Source organism: Porites lutea, chromosome 3 (genome assembly GCF_958299795.1).
Source record: "Porites lutea chromosome 3, jaPorLute2.1, whole genome shotgun sequence".
In the NCBI taxonomy this organism is placed as follows: domain Eukaryota; kingdom Metazoa; phylum Cnidaria; class Anthozoa; order Scleractinia; family Poritidae; genus Porites; species Porites lutea.
Genome location: NC_133203.1, coordinates 36190715 through 36216294, shown reverse-complemented (window position 1 = coordinate 36216294; position 25580 = coordinate 36190715). Strand labels below are relative to the sequence as shown.

General features: G+C 39.4%; 2 protein-coding genes across 3 annotated transcripts in view; both read right to left on the bottom strand.

Moving 5' to 3' along the window:
- Positions 1-18570, bottom strand: part of LOC140931037 (uncharacterized) — a 72224-nt gene extending 53654 nt beyond the window's left edge. The window contains exons 1-2 of one of the 2 annotated variants that reach the window (XM_073380778.1): positions 18218-18570; positions 17247-17441 (exon numbers count right to left, since the gene is read on the bottom strand). In XM_073380778.1, coding sequence (XP_073236879.1) covers positions 17247-17355 — 109 coding nt within the window. In that variant the 5' untranslated portion in view covers positions 17356-17441; positions 18218-18570. Of the gene's footprint in view, positions 1-17246; positions 17470-18217 lie in introns of those variants that run through there. The other variant, XM_073380779.1, reaches the window with a different exon arrangement.
- LOC140932219 (muscle M-line assembly protein unc-89-like) overlaps positions 1-25580 on the bottom strand; it is a 325339-nt gene that overhangs the window by 93450 nt on the left and 206309 nt on the right. The window lies entirely within an intron of this gene.

Sequence of the window (25580 nt, the reverse complement as noted above, 5' to 3'; positions counted from 1 at the left end):
AAACCTGTATTAAATGATAAGAAAATATGATGAGGAAATATTATTTGAAAATCGTTACCATTTTTTCGTGCAACCGTAGGAGGTAACATTCTTACTCTTACCCTCCCCTCCTTAGTATTTGTGACAATATATGGGGCATCACAACGCTTTGGAGTTTTTACGTGTTGATTTTGTTTATCCCACTGGTTCCCTCTTTTGCGACTTGTCTCGTCACGCCGACTTTAGAGACGCTCTAACGATCGGTTGATCGGATGAACCCCACTTCTGTTACCTCCCACCAATATGGCCTGTGCTACTAAGGGTTGATTTTAATGGCTATTTGGGGGCTCGTTTTCTCTTTTTAACAATCACATAACACCTTACATTGGAATCTTGATGTAACGAACAGCTGAACGAAGACCCAAAGGACTGGCAAAATATGCTCGCCATAAGGAGGTTTTGTTATATCGAGGTCAATACAGACATCTCATTGTTACGGACAGTTTGCTTTGTCCCTGGCCACAGAAAGCCCTTTCATTTTCTACCCGCTTAATAAGGTCACCCCGTTAATACGGACTCTTTCTTAGTACGGCCCCTTCAATGTCGGGATTTGCGGGGTTTGACTGTATTATTTCTGGGGAGGAGAATATCGCTTATCATTAAAAATTGAATCATTGGATAATGCAATTCTAGAGCTCTGATTGGCTTAGCCATTATGGTATATGAGCCGTTATACCATGCTCTTTAAATATGGCAACTGTACGCGTCTGCTCAAAATTAAAAACAAGATGAAAATGGGTTGGTTTAAAAATAAAGTCGGGAAGAATTCTCGATATTTTGTGGGCGTTTTTAATAGAATAATTATTCCACTCGCACTTGTTGGATATGAGATGATTAAAGCCAACTCGGTGCTACGTTTCTCGTTGGCTCCCCTACCATCTTATATCTAACGCACACTCGTGGAATAAGTGGAATAATTGTTAATTATACCGAGGACTTCGTTATATAGAGGTTCTACTGAAGTTCAGGTGAGAACACTCCCCTCTCATTAATGACTGTCCTGTGCTTGATACTTCAGGCAACATCAGATGTGGCCGGCCAGGTTGAGTTTTGTTGGTTCTCACCCTTATTCCGCCATTGCCACCAAAACAACACATCACTCCCACGTTAATCCCGCCAGTTGCACAAGGTAAATTTGAGCCAGAATGGTAGACAAAGAACCACTTTGTGGATGAGCTAGTGCCACTAAATCATTATTTATTTATTTACTTATTTATTTATCCCTTTAGCCTGCGTAGCAGGCGTCGAAAGGGGTAGGGGATAGTGAAAAAGGGAAGGGGGTAGGGGAGAGAGGGGAAGGGACGCCTACTATAAGAACCCTCTTTTATTCATTTCTGTGGACGCTGGCGTCCGCGAATTCCTGATTGGCTGAGCCGTAATGAGTAACTTATTGGCGTGTATCCTGGCGTGTATTAGGGACGGACCATTAGAAAAGTTTAGGGGGGGGGGAGGGGAATTTTTGAGCCGCAGGAATTTTTTTTCGTTATCAAGTTCCTTGTATGAATTTTTTTTAGGCCGTAGCATGAATATTTTTTAGGGTTATATGGCGTGCATGAATTTTTTTTCATTTAATTTTGCCTTGCGCGAATATCTTTTTTTTACTTCGCCCCCCCCCCCATAAGTTTTCTAATTGTCCGTTCCTTAGTATGAGAGCCAAACATGACGAAGGCATCAAGAAAATGTGTTCTACTGGCAGAAGCTCTGTAAGATCAAAATTAGTCCAATCATGTAGCAACGCCACGTTGAAACCAAAACTAAAACCAACTGTACAGCTTGTTTAGCAGGCAGAGATGCTCAGGAGGCTTTGTATACTGGATTTGTCCATACACTGAGCAGCGATTCAAAGCGATTGCGATTCTTGCCATAAATTTGCAATGCCGATATTCAAAAGACCTCCTTTTCTGCAAAAACATATGCCGTCTTGAATGGAGTTTTAAATGGTTTGCAAAGAGAGAGCTGGAGCTTTGGTAAAAACTATCCGTTGTTTATACTTCTCCTTTACTTTCATTATTCGCGTCTCAGGCTGGCCAGTGTTCTGTTCTTCAGTGACCAACACGGTGCTTGATGAGGTTGTAAGAGAAAAGGTCTTGTGTATTCAAACGAAACTGATCATTGTTTGTCGTAGACTGCGAGTGAAAAAAATGAGAGACTGCTCGTGGTCTATGCTTGTCGTGTTTGCTGCGGGAGCAAAAACAGTAAAAATGTTTCATTTCGCTCGATTATGATATCACTTGAAAAAAAGCGTCTCAACTTGACGATTTCCGGTAAACAAAGTAATTAAGTTCCGACCATGCTGAGAAGCCCCGTACTTGTGATTGGTCACGTATTGACAGTGACATTATCGGATTAGTTGAGAAAATGGTGGGCGGATAACAAAAACACCGGCTCTTATAGCAGGCGCTCCCTTCCCTTTCCCCTCATTCGTGCTTTTCTCCCTCCCCCTCTCCCTCCCCTTTTTGCGCCTGCCACGCAGGCTATTATCCCTTGTGACCCGAGGGGAAAACAAATTAAAAATTCCAGCGTCCATTTAGTCTGAATGGAAGAGGAAGGTGGCACGAAATTGTCAGTTACATTTTTTTGAAATTCAGTTAGGAATAAGTTAATCTGTTATTTGAAATATGAAACACCCAATATTTAATTCCGTCTAAATCAAGAGACAATGAGCTGTCTCTCTTAGTCTAAATGGGATACTTTCCATTGCTTACAGGGGAAACATGGTATTATGTTTTTTTATGAACCTGCTTCAAAGGAGGTAGTTTTGCGCATCCGTGTGTAGTATTAGAAATAAGAAATTAAATGACTCACAGCGATAATTCAGGTCAATATACCCTGATTTTTTACTAGACCAGCCGGCAATGTTGTTCATTCCAATGCATTTATAAGCAGCCCCTTCGTGTTTTTCTTGGATATTAGCATTACGGAGAAGGGAACGTAAGGTATCCTTTCCAACCAGCTGCTCTGAGATGTAAAAACCTTCAGATCCGTTGATGATTTGTTTGTTATCTGGATTGTACCAAACTACACGAGGACGAGGCCATCCCTTGAAGGTACACTTCAGTTCCATTTCTCTCGTGTCAGGATAGTAGTCAACGGGAGAACTTGTCTTAAATACTCTCTGAACTGGAACTGAGAAGGAATTCTTCGTCTTAATTTCAAAGCTTGTAAGTCGTGCACCCAAGCATTTAAACTAGGGAGCTTAAGTGACCAACTCGAAAGCCTAAGCTCCTTTAGCCACTGCGCACATTTCACCTTTGATCAGGATTTATGTAATTTGCTGGTTTTCTTCTTCTTGTTTTTGTAATATATTTGTATTATTTTTACAGCAACCTCTTGAATTAGTGGGAAAAAATATCAAAATCTGAAATGTAAAAATCTGAACCATCACGAAATCAACGTCAAAACACAATTGGTTTTAACTTGAAAACATCAGTTGCTGCACGTGCGTCAAGCTTCTTAGAACACTTCTTTGATGTTGACTCCCCGGGGAGGGGGGGGGGGGGGCACTTGGGTATTTTTTGGGTGGGTATGTGCTGCCTGGGACTCCAAATTGGCACTCCGTTCTAAAAAAAAATTCCCCTAAAATTGATACCCCGTTCTAGAAATGGGCCAATTTTTTATACCCCGTTCTAGAATTCGCCCTAAAACTGATACCCCGTTCTTGAAATGGACCAATTTTTTATACTCCGTTCTAGGGTGCAACAAGAGTATAACAGTTTGCTTGTTAACGCATTGAACCGTATTTTTAAAAGCAGTCTGTCCTTGAATAATTTCAAATGGCTACTTACAAAACTGGAGCTTTCATGCGTTCGAAATATTATACCCCGTTCTAGAAAACGGATACCCCGTTCCAAACCAGGAGCTTCAAAATCACGACCCCATTGGGCAGCACATGCCCGTATAGTTAATGTATGGGAGTACCGCCCCCCCCCCCCGGGCGTTGTCTGCAAGACTATGAAGTGAAACCTCCACTTATGTCCAGAAATGCATGCAATGGCGGAAATGGCGAAACTGGCGAAAAATCGCCAGCCGCTGGCGATTAGAATTGGATGCCAAAAGTGGCCCCTTGGAGGCTGGCGATTTTGGCGAAAATGGCGATTTTGACGAAATTGGCAATTTTGGCAAAAATCGCCATGCATGCAATGGCGAAACTGGCGAAACTGGCGAAAAATCACCAGCCTCTGGCGATTTGAATTGGATGCCAAAAGTGGCCCCTTGGAGGCTGGCGATTTTGGCGAAAATGGCGATTTTGGCAAAAACTGCCAGAGGGCTGGCGATATGTGGCAAAATATTCAAATTGGATGTCCAGAAATGCATGCAATGGCGAAAATGGCGAAACTGGCGAAAAATCGCCAGCCACTGGCGATTTGAATTGGATGCCAAAAGTGGCCCCTTGGAGGCTGGCGATTTGGCGAAAATGGCGATTTTGGCGAAATTGGCAATTTTGGCAAAAATCGCCATGCATGCAATGGCGAAACTGGCGAAAAATCACCAGCCTCTGGTGATTTGAATTGGATGCCAAAAGTGGCCCCTTGGAGGCTGGCGATTTTGGCGAAATTGGCGATTTTGGCAAAAATCGCCAGAGGGCTGGCGTTATGTGGCAAAATATTCAAATTGGATGCCAAAAGTGGCCCCTTCAAAGTAGATAACTAGAGAGGTCCTTATAACTGTGAGGCAACAGTACTAAAAAAAAGTTCAAATTACCTGCCTAATATAAAAGAGGCCCCAATAACTGTGAGGCAACATTTATCAAATACAACTGAATCAAATATATGACAAAACAGCTTTACGTAATATATCAAACATGAGATGCAGTGTTTCATAACCAGATGAAACACCGAGAAGAGAGTTGAAAATACGACGCGCAGCGGAGTATTTTTGACGAACTTCGAGGTGTTTCATCTGGTGATGAAACACTGTGTCGAATGTTTGATATTTCTTCTCAAACAAAATCATTTTTGAAGGAGAAATTAGGGATGCAAATACTAAGCAGTGTTTCATCCGATTTCCAAACACTCATTAAACATTAATTTCCTTTGTATTTTCTTAATGAATTATTAATGAGTTTGAGAACTAACTGTCAAACAACATTATTTTATCAAATACAACTGAATCAAATATATCTGAAAACAACAAATGGAAGTCGTTTCAGTTAAGCTAATATGTATTTGTGCCATGTACTTCACAGGTTAAGTAAACATTTCCTTACTTTCGATGTCGCTTGACTTACCAAAAGTGATGTGATGATATCACACTAGCATCATTTGCTTTTGTATGGTTCATTCCTTTCAAAGACTTACAAGTCCACTAATTACTCGAGGAGAGAACTACCAAGTCCTTTAAATCTTAATAATTCCTTGCCATGGACACTCTAACTTTTGAGGTTCGATGTAGACCTTAACAATCCTCACTGGTTACAATTCTCTTCACATTGGTTCCATTAAATTGTGAGGCAGCCTTAAATGAAAAGCGATTGCGAAACGCATGGTTCCTGGCTAAAAGATGCTTTCACGATAACCATTGTGTGCCCTTCATTCTTTTTTGGTTCTCCACTATACACATTATCTTCTTCCGTCGTTTTAAACTCTTCACTTTCTTCTCGCACTTACTTGTTTTGCTCTTTAGAGAAACGGTCCCCTAAAAGTAACGAAAGCCGAAAAGTCCAGCAGCTTGTATGCGCCATTTTGAAATGTGTGAATTCGCTTATTTCCGCTTTATGTGAACCTGCACGAAATGTCACTTGTGCCCAATACTTCACCGCATTTATTGAACATAAACATTGGATCAAAATAATAACTTGTTTGTCTCTTTCATAAAACATATCCCATTCAAACTAATTCTGTATCTTTTCATCAACTAGATATATAAAAAGAGAGTGTACATGTTTGTCTCGTTCTTAAAAAATGTGTCCCATTATTGCTTTATGAGATGGGGCCAGAAATTTAGAAAATGTATTGTTTTTTTGCGCTGAGACCACCAAACCAATTCTCAGTACAATATGTGTTCCATTAAATTGCTAATGCTAATGCTCGTCGAAACACGTCACCCGACCTTTTTACCTTCTATTTTAACAATTGCCTGAGAGTCCCTGTGAACGACATTAATCGTTTTGCTTACATAGAGTGACCACCAAAGTCGGCTGGGAATGACACTAATCGTTTCTACTTACATAAAGTAGTTATCCAAAATCGACTATTTCAACATGGCCGCCGCGTCTATATAACAAATACTAAACCTTACACGTTCATGTTCTGTGAAACTGCAATGAACCACCTCGTTTATATATACTTGTACGATTGAACGCCATTATAACAAACAGGATGGATATACAAGGCAATACGGACCATCTAATTATCTGAATGCGTAGCCAAGAACCCACCTGGATTCCTCATAATATATAATGTTGAACTGTCGCTATTCAAACAATGCCTACAAGCCTGGAAAATTAAGGATATCTATCTTGGATTTTTTGGTAACAAAGTTGCCATGAACATTACGAAGATTACCATTTACTGATAATCGAATACAGCTTGTTGGCTATTCGATTTGAATTGAGCAAGAAATTAGTTATAAGTGGTAATTCCCGACCAAACACTCTTGTCTGGGACGAATTTCAAATCACAAGAGGTTATCAATTAAAGGTAAAAGGATTAAAAACAGATTAATGACACTTAAGTTACAGTAGCGTTGTCATTATTAGTATACAATTATACTACTGGAAACATTTTTATATTAATATGTGGTACTATTTGGCAATTAATAGCCATTTCAAAAGGGACCCTTTGCTATGTCATTTCAATTTGTCTTGACAAATTAGGTATTTCATCGAGTAATTGCCATTTCTGCCAAAACACGTTTTAAAAACAAGGCCAACATGCACTCTCTCTATATTTTTTTTTATTTGTGGTTGATGAAAAGATACAGAATTAGTGCGCGCCATTTTCGCCAAAATCGTCACTTTCCAAAGGGCCCCTTTGCCATCTCATTTGCATTTTTGTTTATAATTTGGCGATTTCGGCGACTCATCGCCATTTCCGCCATTTTCGCCAAATACGCCATTTTCCGAAGGCCCCCTTTGCCATCTCATTTGAATTTTTGTTTACAGTTTGGCGATTTCGGAGATTAATCGCCATTTCCGCCAAATACGCCATTTTCGCCAATATCGCCATTTTTCAAAGGGCCCCTTTGCCATCTCATTTGAATTTTTGTTTACAGTTTGGCGTGTTTGGCGATTAATCGCCATTTCTGCCATTTTCGCCAAATATGCCATTTTCGCCGAAATCGCCACTTTCCAAAGGGCCCCTTTGTCATCTCATTTGAATTTTTGTTGACAGTTTGGCGATTTTGGCGATTAAGCGCCATTTCTGCCATTTTCGTCAAATACGCCATTTTCGCTAATATTGCCACTTTCCAAAGGGCCCCTTTGCCATCTCATTTGAATTTTTGTTTATAGTTTGGCGATTTTGGCGATTAATTGCCATTTCTGCCATTTTCGCCAAATACGCCATTTTCGCGGAAATCGCCACTTTGCAAAGGGCCCCTTTGCCATCTCATTTAAATTTTTGTTTATATTTTGGCGATTTTGGCGATTAATTGCCATTTTTGCCATTTTCGCCAAATACGCCATTTTCGCCGAAATCGCCACTTTGCAAAGGGCCCCTTTGCCACCTCATTTAAATTTTTGTTTACAGTTTGGCGATTTTGGCGATTAACGCCATTTCTGCCATTTTCGCCAAATACGCCATTTTCGCCAAAATCGCCAGTTTGTAAAGGGCCCCTTTGCCATCTCATTTGAATTTTTGTTTATAGTTTGGCGATTTTAGCGATTAATTGCCATTTCTGCCATTTTCGCCAAATACGCCATTTTCGCGGAAATCGCCACTTTGCAAAGGGCCCCTTTGCCATCTCATTTAAATTTTTGTTTATATTTTGGCGATTTTGGCGATTAACGCCATTTCTGCCATTTTCGCCAAATACGCCATTTTCGCCAAAATCGCCAGTTTGCAAAGGGCCCCTTTGCCACCTCATTTAAATTTTTGTTTACAGTTTGGCGATTTTGGCGATTAACGCCATTTCTGCCATTTTCGCCAAATACGCTATTTTCGCCAAAATCGCCAGTTTGCAAAGGGCCCCTTTGCCATCTCATTTGAATTTTTGTTTATAGTTTGGCGATTTTACCGATTAATTACCATTTCTGCCATTTTCGCCAAATACGCCATTTTTGCCGAAATCGCCGCTTTCCAAAGGGCCCCTTTGCCATCTCATTTGAGTTTTTGTTTACAGTTTGGCGATTTTGGCGATTAATTGCCATTTCTGCCATTTTCGCCAAATACGCCATTTTCGCCAAAATCGCCACTTTGGAAAGGGCCTCTTTGCCATCTCATTTGAATTTTTGTTTATAGTTTGGCGATTTTGGCGATTAAGCGCCATTTCTGCCATTTTCACCAAATACGCCATTTTTGCCGAAATCGCCACTTTGCAAAGGGCCCCTTTGCCATCTCATTTGAATTTCTGTTTATAGTTTGGCGATTTTGGCGATTAATTGCCATTTCTGCCATTTTCGCCAAATACGCCATTTTCGCCGAAATCGCCACTTTGCAAAGGGCCCCTTTGCCATCTCATTTGAATTTCTGTTTACAGTTTGGCGATTTTGGCGATTAAGCGCCATTTCTGCCATTTTCGCCAATGCGTGCATTTCTGGACATATCTCGAAACCTCCTAATCAAGGAATACGACGTTTTATGGAGAAGTGAATATACGACGACAAATTCTCCTTTTTCTTTCTGAACCTGGATAAAGTCCTTAAGAATTCAACTCCAAGAGAAATCGTCTGCATTTGACAAATTCTGCAAATTTAGCAGCTCCAAATAGACGCGATAACATTTGAAATGAGGCAAATTTAATTTTTTAACGACATTTTCACTGCCGTCGTCGTCGCTGCTTAGCTCACGATTTTTAAGGTAACTACAGTCATCTGTCTTACCGACACCTTCCAACCAACAATGTTTCACTATATGCCTTGTTCATTTTAAATAGGCCCTTTGCAGTAAGTCACTTTTGTGGCACAACCTGCCATGCTGGAGAGCGAGTCCCTACGCACTGACTCAAGCCAAACAAAAAGCTAATATCATTTAAAATGATTCCTCTGTTTGTTGTTTGTCATGTCCCTTTGCTTTGCTTCCCTTCAGCATGGCATGAGCAACTAGAGTTTCGAAGTGAACCATGTTCAAGTGAGGTGATTCAGCTGGCTATAACTTCAACCGTTTTTACGATCAATCCAACCGTAAAAATTGCCTCAGCTGAACTTGAATCTGCCTAAACCTGTTACGAGCCATTCATAGGATTCGTTATAATCCATTTAGAAAACAAGACACACAAAAAAACTGATTGGCGCATTATGATATTTTTCTCCCCATCAATTTCAGACAAGGCAAAAGGAGAACATACTCACTGGCATATTTTATAGAAAAACATTCACGTGGCTGACTTCCATTCTTTGAATCGATGTGTTGTAAGAACAGACCGGCGTTACTGGCATTGAGGTGTTTTTCAAGGTCCTTCCAGGTCATGTCTTGTACTTTTCCCCCATTCTTAATCGAGCAGTTCAAATTCACTTTGGAGTCTTTCGGCGTTACTGTACGGGTTTTTGTCTCCAAAGGAGGTTGACATTTCTGTGCACTTATTCCACAGTCTAGGATCCCTGTGGGTGACACATCTAACGCGTAAAAAGGAAAGAATAAACAGGGAAATTCTTTATTTCATCAAACATTCGCAATTTGGCCCACCTACCCCTCCCCTGAGCCATCATTTTGCCCTAAGTGAGAAGTAAGTGTTAATGTTAGCTTAGGGAGGGGTAGGTGGGCAGTTTCCCAGAAACCTAAATTGATCCAAACATTCATTAACTAACACAAACCTCCACAGGAACTCTTGACAAACCTACTACAGGGCATCCAACCTACTATCAGAGAGGAAGCCGTCACTATCCTAGCCCATGTATGTTTTTTGGCTGGTTATTGTTCTTTGGTAAAGAAATGGGCTTTTTAAAAGATAGGTTTGCAATGGCTGATTTGTAGCCTGCGTAGCAAGCGTTTCCTCGCGAGGTTCGTTTAGAAAGCTGGGACAAGAGCAAAAAGAAAAAACAAATGAATGACGGGGGAGGGGGAGGGGATAGAAGGAAACACTTGCCCGCAAACCCCACGATTATAAAAAACTACGTTCGCACACGAACGCAGCTTCTGATTGGCGCGGTGCGGGCAGTGTTGATTAATTAGCATTCGAAACATCAATCAAACCAGGTATGTTTTGTTTTCGTGCTTCACAGATCTGGTCTCATCTGATTTGTGGTCGCAGATTACAAATGCTTTGGACTGATATTTATTTGAATCGTGTTTGTGAGGTTTATGAGATCAGAGTCTTCAAAGCATAATTGGAGATCGAGCAGTGGAGACTAGGGAAGGCCAATTTATTGAGAATGACGGCGTGCGGATCTGACTGGAAAAAATGGACTGTTTGGTGGAGATAACATCAGCATGAAACAGAACATCGGTACTCGACACTAGCTAAAGCCACATGGACAAGCGATTTGTCAGCTTTTTGAAATGAAGAGATTCTTTTTGTTTATTGGAAATTTCGCGGCATGCATTGTAGAGAACGTTTCGACACAGGCTGAAGAGCAGCCGCTCTGCAAAACTTATACCCGACGGAGTGAATTGTTCCGGACAACTCATTTTTGACGTGTCGACAAGGTTTCAGACGAGATAAAGCACACAATAAAAAACACGAAATTCCGCAGCAATCGATCAGAGTTTTAACTTTTTTTTATCGTTAATCTTTTTTATTACAGTTCTTGCAATCGCCTGCAACGTGTTCTATTACAGAACAAAGTAATTTTACAAATCTGGTAATCCAGTACCCTGGGTGCCGGAGGCTTTTCTTGCGCGGTTTCCGGTTTCGGTCAAGTCTTAAAAAGTGACCCGCTTCGCCTCTCGTGTCTTCGGCCTTCGGCCAAACACGTGTCGGCCTGCGGCCGACGAAGCGAAGCTCCCCGTCGCACGCGAGAAAATACCTCTGGTACCCAGGGTAGTAATCCAGGGGTAATCTGTTCGTTATACTTCTATTTTGACGAGCTACCAATTTAAAATGAAATGAAATCTCAAGGGGCGTTTTCCAGAATCGTGGGGTTTGCGGGCAAGCGTTTCCTCTTCTCCCCTCCCCCTCCCCCTTCCACCTCTTTTTTGCTTCCGCTCTAACTTTCGCGCAATAACTCGATTGGAAACGCTTGCTACGCAAGCTAGCTGATTTGACACTCAGTCTTATCAACAAATGATCGGAATAATTAATCCTACTGATGGCTGAAAAAGAAGCAATGATTATTATATTTAAAGTTATTTTAAATATTTAATTTTAAAAGGAATCAATAATTAAATTCAAGTAGCTTTTGCAATACTGTAATACTTTGTTAAAGTAATGCAAATAAAACATATTGTTATTGTTGATCGAAACTATTTTCGTCAGTAATAAACATTAATAAATTATTTAATTTCCTTAATTTCCGAGGCATCATACACGGATGTTTTTTTAGTCAAGGCAAGAATTCAGAAACAACAAGGAATTAGCTTCTGGATTGAAAACAAAATTATTTCCGCCTATGAACGCTCCACGGAAAAATCGTGAACCACCGCAGTCCTTTGATCGCCTATAATGTACATGTAGCCGAATTTTTGAAAACTTTCCTCAAAAAGGCCCAGAATATCCCCAGCGGTGAGAATTTTCATAGGAGACTTGCCGTCCTGGTTGGTCTCATCGTCAAGCTCAGACCCTGAACAAACTATATATTACTGATGACTGTGTCCCTATGATATATATAATTTGTATATATGTTTTGATGTAAATTAGGTTAGTTCAGTTCTTAAACACACGACCCCACAAGCTTTTATAGCTTTAAAAATTATTGTGTTCAATTAAAGATTATGTATGTATGTAACAGGTGTTGGGAACGTAGCGAAAAAATAAGAGAAGAGGCGAGGTGAATATTTAGAGTGAGGATTGGGATTTAGTGTACCAAACTCTCTCGGCCAACCGCTCCAGCACGATGTTCGATATGTCAGTGAGCGATTTGTTCCAGCACTTTGCACTTGCCAGAGTTGCCATTTATACGAGGCCAGATACTCCATTTTTATACCTATCCGGTATAGTGACGACAGAACCTTACCCTTTTTCCTCACTAACACAGTCACCGTTGCAGTTCCCACCGAAATCATCAATGACTTCCTTGTCAACGGATGTTGAATGAGATGGATATAGGCAGTAGATCTTCTTTTGACTTGCTATACAAACTGTATTGTTTATATTTGTTTTGTTGTTCTGATCATTTTTAACGAATAGCAGGTGAATTGAGCTTAACATGCAACGAGCAATGCCACGTCGAGGCTGTAAGATTACATTATTCATTCGTGCCTACATTTTAGCGCGTTGGGAAGTTGATCAAGAAGCAAAATACAACCACAAAAAAAAAAAGAGAAAAAAGAAAACAAACAAATAACTAAAACAAAAAACAGTGAATGACCTTGCGGAATATAATCAGCTATATAGTGATTTTGTTAGCGAGAAATTTATTGCCGATCGAATTTTCCTGTCATTTAGGATGTCAATCGCCCGTGAATCTTTCTTCCCTATTAACCGGCGCCCGGGTTATATAAACGCCTCAAAAATACAAAAACAAAACAGGCAGCTAATAGCCACAACCCGACTGAACCCGATAAAAATCTGAAAGCAAACTGGTCAACTCTCCGCTTTTTGGAAAAAGATTCGATAAATATATAACAATTATTCACCGAAGTGGAGGTGGCTATTTAACAATTATTCCTCGAACCCGAATGGCCTCTGAGTCAATAGCCCTTGAGGTCGAAGGCCGAATGGGCTATTGACTCAGAGGCCATGAGGGCGAGATTTAACAATTATTCCTCGAGCCCGAATGGCCTCTGAGTCAATAGCCCATGAGGCCGAAGGCCGAATGGGCTATCTCAGAGGCCATAAGGGGGAGAGGAATAATTGTTAAATAGCCACCTCCACTTCGGTGAATAATCGTTATATATTTATCGAACCGTTTTCCAAAAAGCGGAGATTTGACCAGTTTGCTTTCAGATTTTTATCGGGTTAAATCGGATTGTGGCTATTAGCTGCCTGTTTTGGTTTTGTTTCTTCATATAACTCGTGTAAATAACATCCCAAGGACAAATTGCATCGAGCTGAGATAGTCAGTTGCATGGATACGGGAGCCTAGTTGTAATGTTAATATCTTCTCAACAGCTGTTTCAATTGCAATATGTCCTCCGAGGAGCCTAGTATCTCAGAAACTCGGCGTTTGTATTACCCACTTATGTGATAATCGACAACTATTGTAACACTAACTACTAATGTAATAAATATCAAACACTAACGTAATACTAACCATTAATGTAATAAATATCAACCACTAATGTAACAAAAAGTTAACCCCCAATGTAATAATTTTTTAACCTTCAATTCAATGAAAACCTAACCACTAATGTAATAACATTGCGACCAGTGATGTAACAAACTCAAAGAGAAGAGCTGATTGGCTATTTATAATTGCTAGGATTTCAAAAAATCATACGACCTCCTGTTTTGATGTCAGGGATTGCTGTTTCAACGCAATTCAACATCGTCACTTTCAGACTGGGTGTTAAACCTTCCCCACAAGAGTTAACGTTTTGCAGCATTTCATGCCGCTGTTCATGAGTGTCCATAAAGTCACAGCTCAATGAGTAGCAGCGTTCAGTTTTCCTTCAAGCAATTTTCTTTGTCATTTTTGTAAGAACAAAATACCATGAGGTCTTTTGCATTAGTTGATCATGCACGTGATCAACTTTCGATAAACACGAAAACAGTTCGCTTTTGAAACTCTCCGGAAATATTTGTACTTCTTTTTCAAAGTGACATGTTCTTTTGTTAAAATTTTTGTTGGGTTTCAATACATGAAATTAAACAATGCATGTTTACTGTTTCATTCTCAGGCAAGCATAAGGTATTCATCAGGGCTATAAACCACACGATTATGAACGCCAAGTGGTTTCACATGTACCTTTCCTTGACCTTAATACGGTCACGAAGGAAAAAGAATGACAATAAGTCAGTTCATTTTGTGTGTGCTCCTGTTCTTTATGCGCTTCAGGTTTCCTGTACATAATGCTTTTAAAAACAGTTGCCAGCATTCTACTACTGAACCTGGACAAAAACGAAGGGTATCTTTCTATGATATTTCACTTGTTGTTCCAAAAAAAAATGTTTTTTTTCGGATATTATAGAGCAAGTTGGTACACCGTCCCAGAAGTAGGAACACTATTATATCGTGTTGGTCATGCGTCCGTTGCCTGATACTTACCGTAGAGATTCATATGTTAGTGTGCGTTTATATTGCAAATCAAATGCCACCAAGTGACTCTTCTCTTTGAGTTTGTTACATCAATGGTCGCAATGTTATTACATTAGTGGTTGAGTTTTTTCTTACATTAAAGGTGAAAAATTATTACATTGGTGGTTAACTTTTAGTTGTTGTAATTTATTACAGTAATGGTTAGTATTGCATTAGTGGTTGATATTTATTACATTAGTAGTTATTGTTACAATAGTGGTCGATTACATTAGTGGTTGATATTTATTACATTAGTAATTAGTGTTACAATATAGTGGTGAATTATTAGATTAGTGGTTGATATTTATTACATTATTAGTTAGTGTTATAATAGTGGTCGATTCTTACATTAGTGGGTCGGATGCAGCGTTAACTGACAATTACAACATCTCGGTGTTAACGTCAGTTTTATTGGAGAAGGCCCTCCTTCGACTTGGATTCAGTTACAGATGAAATACATATCAATTGCCTTTGTGCCTTCCGCCATAGAAGTTTAAACTGTATTTGATCCCCATTTTATCACCCACAGACTAAAGCCGAACACTTAGTACGTTGGGAAATTTCACTCTTCGCTATTTCCAAAGCCTATAAATTTTGCTGTAGGTATTCATATTTTCGGCGCTCTGGTTGCATATGGTTAACTCAATGGCAGTTGCCAAAATTAGCTCTCGTAACCTTAACGTTAGTTTCATGTTTCTTTTGTAAAATAAACTGAGCCATTTTTATGCAACTAGTGCTCGCCGTTTCTCAATGGCGGTCACTAACGATAGCTTAGCAAAAAACCTGGGAATGTGTTAGATTAAGAAACAGTCTCTCTACACGCCCGGAGCTCTCCCCAGTCTCTCACTCTCTTTTCACCCTCGACCAGGCTTTTTACGTAGGAGCAACACAAAATTACGGGCTGTTAAACATTTGGGCATGTGTTCTTTATTACGAACAAGTATGGGTAAAAGAGTGTTAAGTAGTTTCTTTTTTAATAACTTTGGTCATTCCAAATCAACGAACCATTCGCGCTTTTGCGATAGTTTACCCAAAATTTTAATCATGAAGTTAGTCCTTTTGTTTAATTGTCGACGTAGTGGTTGGTTACAAGAACTTAAAAACAAATGAAACGGTCCAGCTGGTGATTCACAAGATTGGTCCGCTTGCAGGAACTGTTGCTTAAGAGAGCTTTACATTACAGCGCTTTTAAAAGTCAGTTCAAACGGTGTTTCACTGAATGCCGCTTGTAATTAGAGGTGGTCGCTTGTGAGAGTGTCGCAAGGAGAACTCCGGCTGTATTTTTAAGACGCTGAAAATAAGAGATAGCTAAATTATCGGAATAAATTAGCATACTTTTAATTATTAAAGTCATTTTTCAAGCCACCTTGCAATAACGCCAGTGTCGGTGGCAAAGTTCCTGAACTATTTATTCCGACAGTACTCTTGCAGCCGCCATCAGTATTCCCACCAAAATTAGCACTCGCTTGCTCCCAACTTAAAGAGGGGTAATGTTGAATAAGGGACGATCCTCATTAGCAGGGGCATAGCCAGGATTTTTTCGAAGATACGCACAATTCTCCAAATGCCCTTATCCCCCCCCCCCCCCCCCCCCCCAATGTCCCCAAACGGTGAAATTACTGTAAGCCGAAGCGTTTTTACTGTATGAAATGACGTAACTGTGTAAACTGAAAAAATCTTCATCGTCTTTTTGGACTCATGGACCACGTGGACTAAAGAAGGTCAGTCGCTTTTCTTAACTTAAGGCCTAAAATATATCTTTGAATATAGGTCCACCAGTGAATCACGTATCTCTTTTCTGGAAGCCTACATTTGGGAGTAAAACTAAAAATCTAATAGTCCGTTGTTAAATTAATTGAGCCAAACTGTGAACGTAAAATAATTATATTATACCCATCTTATTCTTTTGCTCTTTTTTTCATTATTCGGCTTCGTATCTTTTTTTTTTTCACCCTCGACTTTTTCAGGTACGCCCGCGCGTACAGGTAGCTACTCTCCTGACTAGTATTTTTTTTTTTTTTTTACTTGCTTCAGTTGTAAATTGTTTTTCGTGCAATTTCTGTTGTTTAACGGGTAAATTATTGCTAAGTTTACAACTGAACAGAAGGGCTCTTTGGATACTTTTCTTACATCGTTTCTACAAGCATATGATTTTATTTTCTCAGTGCTGATTTTCCAGTTCAAAGGCGTCTGGAACTGGGGGGCGGGGGGGGGTGTCAAAGTTTTATACTGGGACGCTCCGCTTTGAGGTCCAACCCTTAACCTTTTATTTCCCTGTTATCCACGTCAGTGAAGACTTAATTAAAATTTAGTCGAAAGGGTAGGGGATGGAGGGATGAAGGTAGGAAGGAAGGGGAAAGGGGAGGGAGATTGGGGTCCCCGTTTTCGCACTCTTTTCATAAATTACAGATGTTTGACTGAAACAAATTCCCGCTATAACGGACTCTTGCTAATGAGGACAGTAACTCAAGGTCCCTACAGTGTCCGCTGTAAAGAGAGTTGAGAGTAGTTGAGAGTAGCTTCTTTACACTCCTCATAACCTCAAAGTTGTAACATTGCATACGAAGAACTTGGAGTTCTTTTTCTTTCAAAAATATTTTCCTTCCAGAGCAGTCGATGAATGACTAGCCCTGTTCCCTTGATTCTTGGGGTAATATGGGAACCCTGTTTCTTTTAATTTTGAAAAAAAAGGGTGAAAATAATGTTTTGGGTTTACTTATAATCAAAGCGTACAGAATATATCATTTTTACCGGATTACTTACAAAGATAACCTACCTTGGATCCAAAGATTCATCAAAGAACAAAGTAAGAGGAATTTAAGGAAACGAAGTCTGGGATCTTTTCGTACGTAGTCTTTCTCCATGTCTTTAGCCTGTTTTTCCATTTGCGTGCGAAGTGCTTTGGTGCCAGTAGAACTTCCTCAATATTTTAATTGACTGCCTTTCTTTATAATAGAGCCTCTGAGTAAACCTTTGATAAAGATTGTTATCAGATTAATGATTAATGCCATATATTTTTAGAAATTATTTGGAAAAGCGCATATTAATGTCTTGACTGTAAATCTTTGTCTGGAGGGGAGTCTTGTTCCAAGTTATTTTTTTCAATTCAGGTGTAAATTAAACAAGGTGTTTGTGGAAATATATTCGGGTTGAAACGTGTTGCGTTGAATGCCTTTCAAAATACAACGGACATTGGAATTATCGTCCAACCAATTCTACAACCTTGGACAAAAACTGTTGAGAAACAACCCCGTTCCCTTTAATCACGAGAATTATACATGTTGGTTTTTACAGCAAAACAACTTTGAATAGGGGGTGTGGAGGGGGCTTACTTTTTCTGTTTAGAGGAGATGGTAGTATGGCGCAAAATTTAGAAAATAGAAGGAACTGTCTCAACAGTTTTGTTTAAGGTTGTACTGCCAATTACAATCTGTGAACTTTGGGTGGGGGATGGGGGGTGGGGAGGAGAGGGAAGTAGTATCTAATATGTGCAAGTAAAGCAGTAAGTGACATGAATTACAAATAAAATACTAGACTGATATAATACTAAATGACATGCACTACTTTCCTTCTACCTCTGTTAGTAGCTGAAGCTGTATTTTTCACCGAAATTTATACACAAGGAAAAAAAGTTGAACTCATTATTCAGAATTTGCACCTATCGCAATATTCAAATGAAAATAAATGTGGGCTTGCGTGTCAATATCTTATGCATTATCAGCTGGCTCTATGACTTTTGGTTATTACCTTTGTTTGTTTGGCAGTTGTCAAAATTGGTTCTTCATTTACCCAGGCTGGAACAGACAGCTGCTTAACAGGTAACCTTATGGTTTCATCTTTCGACTTAAAGAATATAGCGAAAACACAACTTGAGGAACTTTTACAATGACGTCAGAAAAGAGAACGTCATTGGTACTTCAGCAGGTGTTTCAATGTTGTTTGGTTCCCACGGAAAGAAAACCGAGACAACCACATCGAATATCTTAAAAGTTTCCCAGTGAAAAAGTAAGAAATAACCTTACTACACCAAATTTAACAGTTCAAACCGCTTCTCAAGTGCTTGAATCTTAGTATTTCTCCTTCTTTGTCATTGTTCTCGTATTTGGTTCGACTGATTTGGCTGAGATCACGTACGTATGAAATCGTAAAATCATTTCTGATATCTTTATCATTAGCCTTCACCTTCTTTGTCATTGTTCTCGTCTTTAGTTCGACTGATTTGGCTGAGATCACGTACGTATGAAATCGTAAAATCATTTCTAATATCTTTATCATTAGTTCCTTAATAATATTTGTGATAAGAAAAACGACAAAAGGGTCGATGGAAATTGTCGTAATCGTAAGTTCAAGTTCAGACACTAATAAACTCAGTGGTCCAATCAATTTCTTTTATTTAGAAATTTACGGGAAGTGAAAATCGAAACATAATGAAATGATGGAGAAAAGTAGAAAGTGGCTTTAAGTATTTTCCGGATATCAATCACTGTTGCACTGCTGAAAGGTAAACAGTCACCTAATGGACTTGCGCATTTGATATCATTTATGAGCTGGCGGACTTGAATATCAAAAGATAAACGCATGAACCAGAAAGTGATAAGCACATCCCTTGCAATATCGAAACCTTGTGGAGTCGAAGTTAAATTGCAAGTCAAAATCGTGATTTCCAGCCCCTTACCCCTAGTCATATTACTTAGAACACTCAATTGTTTGGTACTATGGAGAATTCACCGACAACATTTTTTTGTTGAAAGCCCAACGTCGACAAATACCTCTGGATTCGAACATTCAGTAGAGGTGAGAACTGACGCGAAGTCTGAATCCGGCCTTATCGATGGTTTCCCCAGCATGAACATTTCTCCAGGTCGACACCCCTACACTGTTTTCACGTCTTTTCTCGTCTCATGACTTGTCAGCGGGTTATTACCCTGTTCTTACAGACGCTTGCATTCTACTATGTTGATGATGTTAAAGTACATACGTCTGAACATATGAAGGATCTAGGATAACATTTTTTTTAAAAAACGGCCTTTGGACCCTCCGTGTGGATCCAGATTCATATTAATATCGATTTTACTAAATTTGGCGCCACCGCCTTTATCATTTCGTTTTTGCGACTCCGGTGGGGTGCTCATTTGATACGCCAGCTTACCGCGGACAATCTTGTTGAGCCAACTGAGAGGGTCTTATTGCTTTTATGTGTGCACTATAGTAACTCGCCATTCGCAGTCCAGTACTATCGCCCCATTTTAAGGATTACAAGACAGTCTTGGATTCTCGATCCCATTCCGTGGATTGTGGATTCCGGGTGCTGGATTTTCATTGAGCGTGGATTCTGGATTCCATGCCTTAGTGGGATTTTGGAGTACTTGAGCTCTAGTCTGGATTCCAAAGCCCTGGATTCCGGATACCAAGAGCAAAATTTTCCCGGATTTTGGATTCTACAAGCAAGAATTTCCCAGATTCTAGAATCCGGATACCCTTACATGGGGCGAAGTACTAGTCAAAGATTTTCGGACCTGTTCACGCTTATTTAATCAAGCAGTGGGAAATTTACTTTTCTTCTAACGTTCGATTTTAAAACGTGATGGCTCTGAGTAACTTCTGGTCAGTGCAGCTTTTTCAGACTGGACCACATTTTAAACTAGAAGAGGTTTTTTTTCCCTTAGGGTTTTAAACCTTTTCTTACGGTTTTTAGTTTTTGATTAATTCAGTGGGATTCGGGTGGGTGTAGCTTTGTGCATTCCTGGATATATTATTGTGGCAAGTATTTGAATAACTGACGATTTTGCTGTGACAGCGGCAGGCACTGTCACGCAACGCAAATTGAACATTTGACTAAATTTGAGTTGAAACCTTCAATTCTGTTTTCAAGTTTTCAAGTTTTCAAGGCAAAAGTTTTTTCGAGTCCGAAATCGAGTCGAACGCTTTTAGGGAGACTGCCTCTTAAATTTGGAAGTCCCAATGAGGTTTAACTAACAAAAGCCTTAATTTGCCCAAGAAAGTAATACCCTGAAGGATTCTGGTCTTAGTAGTAGAATGACGCCATCGTGCAAGTGGCCTATTTGCCCCGAAAAGCCAGTTTTTGGCAAGTTAAGGCCTCTTGGATATTGCTCTTTTCAGAATATCCTGACAAATCCCATAATTTCACAAATTAACACCTTACCCTTACCATATTTCATTTCTTACTATCCCTCCGCATTTACAATTAAGTAATGATCCGGGTGAGGTGGATAGCAGTTTCTTTTGTTATGCGGCAACGGTACCTTCCCCACAAAAGAATTTTCTCATTTTTACACAGAGAATGCATAAACCTACATGAAGGCCGTTTACGCAATAAAATGCATTTACACTCTACTTTGAAAGGGTGTTTTTTTGTGTGTTAAAAGATTTTGACCAATCACAAGAGTTGAAAACAATAGCCAAGAAAAGTTTACAATTTTATATGTTCCCCACATAGGATTTCTTTGTTATTCAAACTGAGACCAGATTTTGTTATATGGAAGATGGTTGGAAAGTAAGGATGAATATCTAGCCGAATTTTTGAAAACATATCTCAAAATAGACCAGAATATTCGCACAGAAAGCTGGCGATAGCCAGCTTTCTGGTCATTGCGGTGAGAAAAAACATAGGGGGCTTGCTGTCCTGGTTGGTCTCATTGTCAAGTTCAGTCCCTGAGCTAACTCGCCATGGGTTAGAAAGGGGCCTCCATGTCAATCCCTAGGGGGGGAGGGTGCTGCAAAAGCGTTGTACCTTCTGTTAGTCCTGTTCTGGGAGAGTCAGTGCACTGGTCATGTCTGTTTTTAGTTTGTCATGTCAAATTCTTGCAACGTTTGAGGCCCATTGGCCAATGAAAGCATTCCCCTCAAGCACGTGCTAGGCTGGAGGGGGTGGAGGAAGTCAGGGGGGTGATTTAACCTTGAATTCTCTGCTTAGAACTTGCTTAAGTCTCAAGCGTCCTCCGTCATTCAGGGCCTTTAAGCAGCTAGAGTGTATGGACAAGTCCAGAGTGTCTTTTTGATGGACTTGAATGTTTCTTTTTCTAATCAGGAACCAAGAAGAGAGTCACTCCCACTACAAAATTTTATGTTGTTCCCCAACAAAAATTTCCTTTATTTTTTCTATCTCGCTCTGGCTCTTTTTCTCGTTGAGCTTCTCTGGCCTGTCGCCTTACTTTCCCTTTTTCTCTGTCTTTCTCTTTCCTTATTTTCCAAATTTGTGGACATGACAACTAATCTAAACTTAATACTTTAGAGAACACGGATGCAGAAACATTTTCCGCTTTCCGTTTTTGTCTTTATTGACTCTTTAGTTGTCTTTGCTTCATAAGACGCGGATGGCCATACACTTTCCCGCCAAAATAACCTGACATTTGGCATCGGCTTACATAAGGTGGGCGTACGGACGGTCGGCGTTCGTACGCTACGACATAACCAAATTTTCTTGCTTTCATAAGTTACCAATTTATCTTAGCAATGGGGCTCCACCACGCGCACTTCGCGCGCGGGAGCTCCGCTATTAAAGTGTTCAAGATGTACAGTACTCACTGTTGTTGCTGAATTTTGGTTACCTTTTTACAATAAAATTGCATTGTTGGCCTTTGAAGATGCCTCTTCATTGAAACTTATTTGTAACTGCACTTCTGTACTTTAGAAATGTAGCATGCACTCAGCTCTTGCCTCTTGACTTGATAGCTTTAACTTTATCATGACAGCCAGGAAAAATCTCGTTTACATTTTGTGCCGTGTGTAATAAATAAAACGGCCTGAACACTGTATTTTTAATCAAGTAAGTTACACTTAAGTCATCCAAATCATTTTCAACAAGAATTGATTACATTTCATAATTTGCAGAATGTTAAAGATTTATCAGAAGAATTTAGTTCTTATACTGATGATTCAGTTTACCAAATAGGTAGTGATCTGACCCCGTGATATAATCTCGATTCAAGACTATTTTATTGGATATTCCCTTTTTGATACATGACCATACTCTGCCTCATTAAGGGTACTTCAGTAGAACAACTGAAAAAGTATTCTCCAAAGGAAGTAAAGGATAGTTCATTCGAATTGGCAATATTTAACTCCCTTTTTTTTTCTTTAGCAGATGAAAACATTCTATAATCGAACCATTCAGGAGATAGTGTATACGTGTACATGAATGGATTGAACTTCGCTGGTATTTTTTTTATGTACAGTGTATTCAGATGTGTATAATAAGTATACACATTTGAATAGTATTGTACATTGCATGTGCCTTAATTCATGTTGAGTAGCATACAGTACAGGCAACTTTCTTTTAACGGATACTTGGAGCCTGTTCGTATATGTATCTGTCTTTTTCCTTAACTATTGATACAATAGACAAAAATTTAGATGTTGTGCTAGCTGGTCCAAGTGTCCTGTTGAAAGCTGACTGTAAATAGTGCAGCCCAGAGTACTGGTTTCGTTAGACTATAGCTAATTCTAGTGCAGCTCAAACCGTATTAATTCATTTACTATTAATACATTTTTATGTATTATATGACATGATATATTTATATATATATTCTCCTTATTTTAACTTTTTGCTATTATAAACTAGCCTGGGCGTATATCAGTTACAGTATTGTTCAGTTTATTCCTATCGGCCTATTCATTCTAATTTTTTACTCGTCAAATTTCCAACTGTACCGCTTTTTAACTATAATTATATATTTGTAACGACTTTCCGTTTCTTCAATAAATCCCTCGAAGAAGAACGGTTTGACCGCTCGAAATATCGGGTATACTCAAGTCGCTTTGTTCTTTGCTGTTTTGTTATTACTGTTTATAAGGTTACCTTGGCCGTACGCTTATAATATTTTTAGATATAAGTAAGTTGTGTCTAATAATGTCTATAGAGAGTGTTTTGAAAACATGGGAACTGGTTTTTCCAGTTTAGCGATTCTTCAGGAGTCAGACGTCCGTGAAGGTCAGGTGAAATAGTGAGATTTTAAATAACTTGAAACTTTTCTACGATTAATATTTATCTACATTTTTGTCGGCGGTTATAAACGGTAGCCATAGTCATACGTTGCTCCAAATTTTTTTAAAGTTGCTGGGCTTTTCCAAAACGTTGCTAAAAGGTTGCTCCTTAAGTGAAATCAATAATAAACAATGATTAAAATAAAATTATTAATTTTGTTTAACGCATCTAAGGAGGGTTACGTTTAAATGTACAGCAACCTTTTGTTTTCCTACAAAATCAGAGTACTATACCTTTTTACATATAGGTAAACTGAACGCTATTTAGGTCTTTCCTATAACAATATCTTTCTCATAGTCTTTCTTTTGTTAGTCTAGAAAAATTCTATATTTACTGTTATGCGTTTTGAGGTGACAGTTGTGCAAGTGTATTCTCCTGTTTTGTTAGGGTCGTTTTCGTTCGAGGCAGAGAAGTCAGAGTTGGAAAGTTCTGCCTCTGAACTACTATGTTTCGATGTTTGTCACCATTTTGGAAAATGTAGATTTATTTGTGAACCATTGACCGAGGGTCTCAATGGGCCGGGGTTAACCAATAATAGGCGTAAAACGGCCAAAACTTTAGTCGATAGCCGTAAAAAATGAAAAATTTTAACCGTTAGCCGTAATTAGGGTAAAAAGAGTTAACCGTAAAAAAGCATTTGTTTCTTAGCTAGATTTGTTAATTTTAAGGAAGGTGCTAAACTCACCTATGACCGGTTGCGTTTCTTTTTTTCGCGGCTACTTTGCTTTTTCACGATCTTTTTCAAATGAACTGTTACGTCTGTTATCAGGGATGATCCCTTTCAAAAAATGCTACTTGACGAAGGTGGCGTTGGGATTTTCAGTTTTGGCCATTTTTTTAGGTCGGTTTTTCGGTTTCTGCACTGAAAAACTTCGGTTTTTAGGTTTTGATGCCCGTTGCGGTTTCCTGTTTTTCGGTTTTTTAGCACCCGGTTTTTTGGCAAAAATAAAGCAGGTTAGATTCCTCTCTGGGTCTCTGCGCAGTCCGGATGTTAGGCTATTTTATATTTTTCTCTTTTACTGTCAATCCAGGTCAAATTGCAATGTAGCTATAGGATTCTGGATTTTTGATTGAAGTTCACAGTAGCCTGTGCCAGGCTCTCGGTCAGTGTAGATGAGCGAAAAAAGTGAACGAGAAGCGAAAGAAGCACGGGAGCAGCGAAAACGTGAGTGAACGAAAAACGGCGGGAAGGGAGAAGGGGAGAGCCTGTAGCATCTCCTTAAATACCTTAACCTGAGATCAGATCAAATTTTCGTTTCGCTTTTTAGATAACATTCCGGCGGGCAAGGCGAAACGAAAACAGAGCCTGATACAAACCTTCTACGAAAAGTCTCTCGCCCACTTTTTTGATTGACTGACATTTGCTGAATCAGCCAACCAAAATTACTTCCGTTGCTTGTTTTTTTAGTATGCAAATTTTTCATATGAGGGAAAACTGGAGACTCGCTGACTTAAGAAATAGCTTTTACCTTTTTAATTTTTTAAACTAAAAATAAAACAGTCAGCACAGTCACATTTAACTTCTTACGAGATTAAAAGAGATCTCGAAGGTTATATATGTTGGCGTAGAAGGTAAAAAGTTTTCGAAAAGACGGCGACACGATGTTTTAGTTTTAAAACATCTTTCGACCGCTTGAGGTTTCAACCCCGAAAAATAATCGGGACACTGGAGCTGACACAAACCATACCGTAAACTTTCGCTGATAAGCCGTCCCCCGACCCCCACTTATAGGCCACCCCGCCCCGGGGGCCCCAGCCATTAGCCCATCTACTTGTAAACGAAAACATACATCCAGTTATAAGCCCTTACGAACCTCCTCCTTTATTGCGGATCCTGTTTTAAACAGTCTAAGTTTTTAACTCCATCAGATGGTACCTTTTCCATCCTATTGATCATTGATAGTTATGTTAAAAGTTTACAGCCACTGGGTTTCTTTTTGTTTACTGGTGTCGCCGTCAAAGAATTGACATCTCCGACATCTCTCCATCACTGGATTTGTCAAAAACACTCTCACTACGGTGTTTAACATAAGCAGAATCACATTCACAGTCCTCACATTCAGAGTTATTGTCAAGGTCTTGCCTTACATTCAGAGGAGGCAATGA